Here is a 7,368-nt window from a genome sequence, read left to right on the forward strand (position 1 = left end):
ACACAGACAGACAAACAGACAGACAGACAGACAGACAGACAGACAGACAGACAGACAGACAGACAGACAGACAGACAGACAGACAGACAGACGGACAGACAGACAGACACGTCAAACTTATAACACCCCGTCGTTTTTGCGTCGGGGGTTAATAAAGAAGCATGTCATTTGTTCTTAACCTGACCACAAAATTAAAATTTTGAAAAACCCCCGACCGCTACATAGTAGACCGATTTTCATGTAACCATGGCTAAGAACACTCCCGACTAACTCAGCTTTCAGATAAAATAAACGAAATCTAAATCGATTCATCCGTTCGGTAGCTACAATGCCACAGACAGACACATAAGTTCGTAGCTATCTATCTCTATCGCTCTTGCGTCTTGCATACTGGCGCGACAGAGCTAGACTGCATTTTTTCGGCGTTTGGCGTCGCAGAAATGCCATTCGGCTACGGGGTCGGGGCCGATTTATGAATCTCGGCCATTCGATTTCGTGAAATTCGTTCAATAATATCTCCACTACCACAGAATATATAATAGTACAAGTACAGAAGGCTCACTCCTTTGATGTTCACAAAACGCCGCCATTCTAAATTCTTACCTACATTAACAAACGGACCGCACGCGTGCAGACGACATTGAATTCTATGGCGCCGCGCGAAGGTCGTCGCCACTGAATGGGCCGCGAACTCGCGGCCGCCGGCATGCACTTGTAGCGCGGCGAAAGGATCGCGGAGTGAGCCGCCCCTGCCACTACTAGCAATTTAAATTCTACTAACAGAATCGAAAACGATTGGTCATTACCGCTAGTTACTAGCCGTCCTTTTTCAATAACCACAAAATTAAAATTTTGAAAAAACCCCCGACCGCGACATAGGTAGACCGATTTTCATGAAACATGGCTAAGAACACTCCCGACTTACTGAGCTTTCAGACAAAAGAAAACTAAACCCAAATCGGTACATCCGTTCGGGAGCTACGATGCCACGGACAGACACACACACAGACAGACAGACAAACAGACAGATAGACAGACAGACAGACAGACAGACACACACACAGACAGACACGTCAAACTTATAACACCCCGTCGTTATTGCGTCGGGGGTTAAAAATAGCATTACGTCATCTTCCACAGACTTTCGTTCGAAATTCAAAAATCGATCCCCTGGCCGGAGGGGCACGGAAGAGAAGGTCAAGTCTCGAAATGTCAACAATAGTAATAAATAATATTATAGCCGGTGGATATACGCCGGTGGGTTTAATCATTACAATCTCATACTGGCTCTATAATATTGTGCACCAAACTATCTCTGTTTTGCCCAATGGTTGACTGGTAGAGAATGCCTTAAGGCGTTAAGTCCGCCATTTGTACTTTTTATTGATAATTTGTGCAATAAAGTTTAAATAAATAAATAAATAAATACGTATCTACAGTTTTATTATCATTTCAATTTTTTTTGTACTTAATGTTGGAGCTGTATTAATCAATAAATGAAATTATAATTTCATTTTCATTATAGGTCATCACCGGTAACTCAAAGAATAATATATAAACAATATTAAGGAGTATTTAACATAATGTTATAAATTATAATTAATATTATACACAGTGTAAATTTATAACCGTACATAATTGCCGAAATATGCCACAGTATAAATTGAAAATCAGTAAATCGAAGTTATAATTGTTAAGTTTGACAAACTTTAACCTTTTTTATACAAATATCGATATTAATTGAAAATTCATGTATATTGTTCGATTATAAATACTATATTTCCTGTTGTAGGTTACAAATTTAAGAACTAAAGACGGTCAACCAAATCTTGGCACTAAAAATGGCGCGAAATCAAAATTTTCTATGTAAATGAAACCTTTGCCCTTACATTTTCAATCAATTTTAAGTATTATGGCGTGTCTATGATTCCGCCAGCGTCATGGTTTAGAAAGGCAGACGTTTTACGACATTTTTCAAATTTGACGCATTTTTTTAGTGCCAAGATTTGGTTGATCGTCTACAAATATATTTCCAACGATGCCTGAACCTGAATTATTTAGGTATAATTTATGTTAAAAAATGTGTGAGATTATTATGATTGTTTTGATCCCGAAATGATTACCTATGTACCTACTTATAGGTTTAAGTTACCTAAGAACTGAAATTATTATTAAAATTAGCTCTAAGTCTTAATGTTAATTAATACTATTTAAGTGCTTTGTTTCGATTAGGTATTAATTTCTTAAAAATACCGTATATTTGTGATAGAGAGGTTTTTCATGAAGTATGTCATATTAATTGTACATAATATAATATACAGTGAGCTGAAAAACTGCGTGGTGTTTTTATCAATGAATTCATTCATAATTTATCCATGCAATTTTGCAGCTCACTGTACATTATGTACAAGATGTTGCTTGGCACTTTTTTAAATGTCGATATGATATCCATGCAGTATCAAATATAAAAACTGTCAGTTATAATAATTAGGAGTTCATGTTGTAATTTGTCAATTTAAATGTTTGAATGTCGGCGATGTCACGTTGCTTGTATTTCTGTAATTCTCGATGAATTGTGCAATAAAGTAATTGAAAATAAATAACTTTTTTTCGTACACCGGCGTTACAGGTAGAGATAAGCCAAGTTCATACATTTTTTTTGTCTACTATGGGTATTTTTTGTAGGAACCGCAATAAATCCCATTGTTTTAAAGGTAAAATTTATTAAAACTATTGATTTAGGTACTCAGTCCATTAAACCCAAACTTGAAGAATCCTCATGCTTGTCGGATGATACCTGGATAATAAACATAGGTCCAGTCCAACAGAATGAGCTGAGTATGTTCACTCCTTGCAATTCTGATAATATTTTAAATAAATTACTAAAACTAGTCTACAAGTAATTCGAAGGTGGTTCGACCGACGTCGCTGATACCATCGTAAGCCACATCCCGAGTCCAGATCCGACATTCCACACTGATGATCACGCCACCTGCCGAATAAAATGACAGATCATTACTAAGTACATATTCAGTCGTTCACATGAACCTCGAGCCCCGAGTACGTTTCTATGCTTTCTATCGAAAAGGTTACGTTTCGTTTTCAAATTCATTTATTTAGATACGGCGCATAGTGTTTTCATGACATCACACTTGGCGCATTTTTCAAAATCCTATACAAAGTGATTTACAAATCGAAATATAAGTTTAGGTACACTTAACACAGCAAAAAGGAGTATACAAGTTTCTAATGGGTTGGCAACGCGCATGTGACACTCCTTGAGTTGCAGGGCGTCCATAGGTTACGGTGACCGCTTTCCATCAGACGGATCGTATGCTTGTTTGCCACCGACATAGTATTAAATAAAAAAAGTATAAAGACGTAAAAGTAAGATAATTGAAAAAGTAGGTTATACGCTTTTGAGCTAACAGTAATCTATTTATTCAAGACGTAAAATCGTTCAATTTGAAACTAAGCGTCACAAACTACAAACTGGAACTTACGCGTCAAATTCTGGAACAGCACTGCGACCAATGGTCCTCCGTCATTAGCAGTAAAGCTAGCTTCTTTATCAGCAGTATGTAGCCGTCTGATCGGGAACCCTGGAGGCAGGAATTCTGGTATATACCGAATATGACGAATATTTTCATCGTCCACTGGAGATTTTCCTTTACATGATACCCAGACGTAGTCTTCGAGTTTTGCTGATGGGTGATTCTGTAAGAGAAACTGTCGGTTTTCATTGATTTAATAAATTAAATATTTACGAAGCTTTATCTATGGCCGCTACTTATGGTATCATTTGCGCTTGGTAAAAGTCACTTGTTCATACAATGGCCATGAGACAATATCAGAGAAGAAGTGGATTTTAATCTATGTAATGTTAATTTATTCACGTAATAAGTATACAAATAAACAAATAAATTAAATCTAACTTAAGTAAATATCTAAGTTAAAAATAAAAAACACGTTGGTATTACCAAGCCTTTCTTCAAATGGTCCGGCATATCATTTGGGATAGGCAAGTCCATCGAAGTATTGTATGGTTGAGGCGTCCATTGGTCGATCTGTAGAAGTCAGAGCGGTCCTTAAGTCCCGTTTGCAATTTTAAATATGCAATATTTTGTTTTATTTTAAAAAGTAATTCATTTTCATTTCAAGATTCAAAATGATCTACTTTTAGAACCGGACGACGTTGATCTAGAGATAATTTTCGATGTCATAATATATTTAACTTAAACTAGCTTGCATGAGTTTCTTCGGAACTTTTATGTGCGAAATGTCATTTGATATTTGCCGGTCGCTTTTCGGTGAAGGAAAACATCGTGAGGAAACCGGACTAATTCCAATAAGGTCTAGTTACCCTTCGGCACAGTATAATAAAGAGTACTATCGTATAGTATGGCCACTCCCGCTCCCCGCTGAAAGTGCCGCCCACCTCCTCTCGGTTACCTTACAGTTACCGCCTGTCAAAAACGCGTAAAGTCGACCTGTCATATCTCACTCATACAAGCATGGTACGCCTTCACCTACACGAGTTTAGAATGTGTACTAAGGCACGCATCTCTTTCATATATTTGATCGCCAGTGTCCGAGATGTGCCTTCGGGTTGGAAGGTCAGATGGCAGTCGCTTTCGTAAAACTAGTGCCTACGCCAAACCTTGGGATTAGTTGTCAAAACGGACACCAGGCTCCCATGAGCCGTAGCAAATGCCGGGATAACGCAAGGATTTAACTTACATGAGCCAGCCTCAGAAACACACATGGCGTGCCTCTGACGTACTCATACAGGGTATCAATGGTGCAAGGGTGCCAGTACTTCATAGCGTGTACACATGCCTCCGAGCGTCCCGACTCCTCATGGTAGGGATGAGTGGAACATGGTGCGTTGGGTGGATCTTCGGGCGTTGAGGTTTCATACTCTATACATAAAAAAATATATTGAAAGCAAAATCGCAAAAAGATTTTTTGTTGGTATTGGTCGCTATTGGTGACTTTCTGACATTTTTCAAATCTATCGGCCGTCCAGAAAACACGATCCGTCCAGCGTCGGTTGGGGTCTTTTCAACCCAGTGCCGGTATAGTTGATTGCGAAATTTGCGATTTTAACTACGTAATTGCCGCGTGCCGTACAAAATGTGTTAAAAGTATAAACAATACATAAAATAAGGGTGTACAAAAACTAATTTCGTCACTGTGACAATAACTAACTAACAAAGATACCTATACAAATCACTGAAGTTATAGGTATCAACTTACCCTTAAGGAGGTCATTAATCCGATGAACCCAAGGATGCCAGGTGCCGGGCTCGGCGGTTTTGAAGTGAATGAGACGTTGGTCATCATCAGGTAGATGTGGCCACAACTGCAGCTCTGCGAAAGGAAAAAAAACTCCTTATAGGTAATTTAACCCTACCCTAGGGGGCCCTACCAATACTAAAAGTTAAAGTCAAAACTTAATTAAATTAGGTTAATTAATATCTTACCAATGTAAGACGCCTTATAAAACAAATAGACAAATAGAAGTCCGAGTGAGCAACCTGAAATAAAAAAATCAACGCTTACATTTTGAAAAGGAAATAAATAATCTGGGCAATACAAACTTAAGAGACCAAGTAAAACAAATGAGTTTTCGAAAGTCACTTTTGGTGACCGAGGAGCTGGCGATTTCCTCGCACAACGTATCAGCATTGCGATACAGCGAGGAAATGTCCTTGGTACAATGCCTCTAGGGTCTATTTTAGACATTACCTAGCTTTTAAGTTTAGTCTTAGTTTCTTATATTAATTATATAAATATGTTCATGTAAATAAAGATATTTTTTTTGCTGTTGATCGTTGTAAAAATTTAAAAAAGTTATATTCAATAGGTACTAACAATATGTACCTACATGTACCTACATACTGTTATTAAAAGAAAATCTTTTATTAAAAGTTAGAAATAGTAGTTTATTACGATTCAATTGCGTAAAAGGGGAAGTTACAAACGGTAAAGATAAACAATAATAATTAACATAAACATAATGAAGTAATAATGTCACAATTTGGATTTCTTTCAACCCCTTTTTGCCAACAGTGGCACTGAAACTCATTAGTTCATGTGCTCTGCCTACCCCTTTCTGGAATACAGGCGTGATTATATGTATGTATATGTATAATGAAGTAGGTAAAGTACTACTAAGTTCGGTAAGTTTGCGTAAAATAGTAGATACTTAGTGTAAAAATAGTTAGGCAGGGTGAAGTGGTTGACAATGGCTCGCTTGTTTTCCAAAGGCCATATCTCCTACATATAATGGATGCAATAAAAAAATATGAATATGAATATATGAATATACTCGTTGACTATAATAATGCGAATAAAATTCTGACATGAGTAAAATTCTGACATAATGCCAGTAACGAGGTCGTGTGTACACATTGTCTAAATTGTCACGGTGTGTAATTGACGAAATTACAACAATGAGCTCACGGCATCCGCCGGCACGCTTTGAGCAAAACTCCACAGTTTATATCAAATATAATGTAGAAATTCAGAAAAATGCGACTATTAAGTAAACTATTAGGATGTACTTATGTTACCAATATCAATTGACTTGGCCTGTACACTATCGTGCACACTGCATGTGCATGTGTTAATTATTTAAAAAAAAATGCTTCTATAAATTAAGTTATTTATGAAACACTTTCAAATTTTGGTAAAGCTAGATAACGAAATTGGTAGAAGAATTAATAACACTTTTTTCTAAATTATAGTCCAATCAACGAAGCCATTCTTGCCTAAAATTATTTTCCCGCCTTCTATCAGCACTCATGTTTCTAGCTACACTTTATTAAGAACTAATAAACTCCAGTTGAGTGGCAAAGAGATCTTACCAATTATAATTGAAATAACTAAAACACTGATTATAATTTTAATAGTTCTTTTTTCGAGTCCCATTGTACACACTACACACACACACGCACAGTTACTGAATGGCGGGCTAACTGGTTTCCCTAGTTGATCTAATTAATTAAAAGGCATTTCAACTTTTAGGAGATGTTCATATTATTGTTCATTGTTTATTGTTGCATGTATTAGGTCAAATAATACTTTATGTCCACTTTAATATTTAGTTGTTGTTTTAACTATGATACGTTTATATTTATGTTGCTGTTTGTGTTTATTTATGTTCTGGATCCCACATACCTACCTAGTTATTATACTTATTATTAGAAAATGCACAGATCCCAAGTATATATTTAATAAATATAATTAATAATTTGTATATTATAATTTATAATTATGACTATGAATATCAAATATTTTCAACAAGTGTTTTTATTGTTATTTAACTATATTTAAAACGCTGTTACACGAATTTTACGCATG

The 7,368-nt window shown here is 36.3% G+C and overlaps 1 protein-coding gene across 1 annotated transcript; it reads right to left on the reverse strand.

Annotated features, from left to right (window-relative positions):
• Positions 1–1,430: 1,430 nt before the first annotated feature.
• On the reverse strand, positions 1,431–7,305 carry LOC125227332 (sodium/potassium-transporting ATPase subunit beta-2-like). Its single transcript, XM_048131623.1, has 9 exons — positions 7,287–7,305; positions 7,186–7,201; positions 6,873–7,088; positions 5,487–5,540; positions 5,260–5,373; positions 4,741–4,922; positions 3,981–4,067; positions 3,504–3,717; positions 1,431–2,992 (listed from the first exon to the last, which is right to left on the reverse strand). Exons 3-9 carry the CDS (start codon positions 6,934–6,936, stop codon positions 2,889–2,891), a joined length of 819 nt encoding a protein of 272 aa, XP_047987580.1. The 5' UTR covers positions 6,937–7,088; positions 7,186–7,201; positions 7,287–7,305; the 3' UTR covers positions 1,431–2,888.
• Positions 7,306–7,368: the final 63 nt, after the last annotated feature.

Source organism: Leguminivora glycinivorella, chromosome 6 (genome assembly GCF_023078275.1).
Source record: "Leguminivora glycinivorella isolate SPB_JAAS2020 chromosome 6, LegGlyc_1.1, whole genome shotgun sequence".
Classification (NCBI taxonomy): domain Eukaryota; kingdom Metazoa; phylum Arthropoda; class Insecta; order Lepidoptera; family Tortricidae; genus Leguminivora; species Leguminivora glycinivorella.

What these genes read in the sequence shown, in the direction of transcription:
- LOC125227332 (XM_048131623.1), bottom strand. Translation starts at nt 6,936, where the DNA reads ATGGGACTCGAAAAAAGAACTATTAAAATTATAATCAGTGTTTTAGTT. An exon ending in TTATAAGGCGTCTTACATTG is followed by an intron (nt 5,374 to 5,486) that starts GTAAGATATTAA and finishes TTCCTTTCGCAG; the next exon opens with AGCTGCAGTTGTGGCCACAT. An exon ending in GCTGTTCCAGAATTTGACGC is followed by an intron (nt 2,993 to 3,503) that starts GTAAGTTCCAGT and finishes TTTATTCGGCAG; the next exon opens with GTGGCGTGATCATCAGTGTG.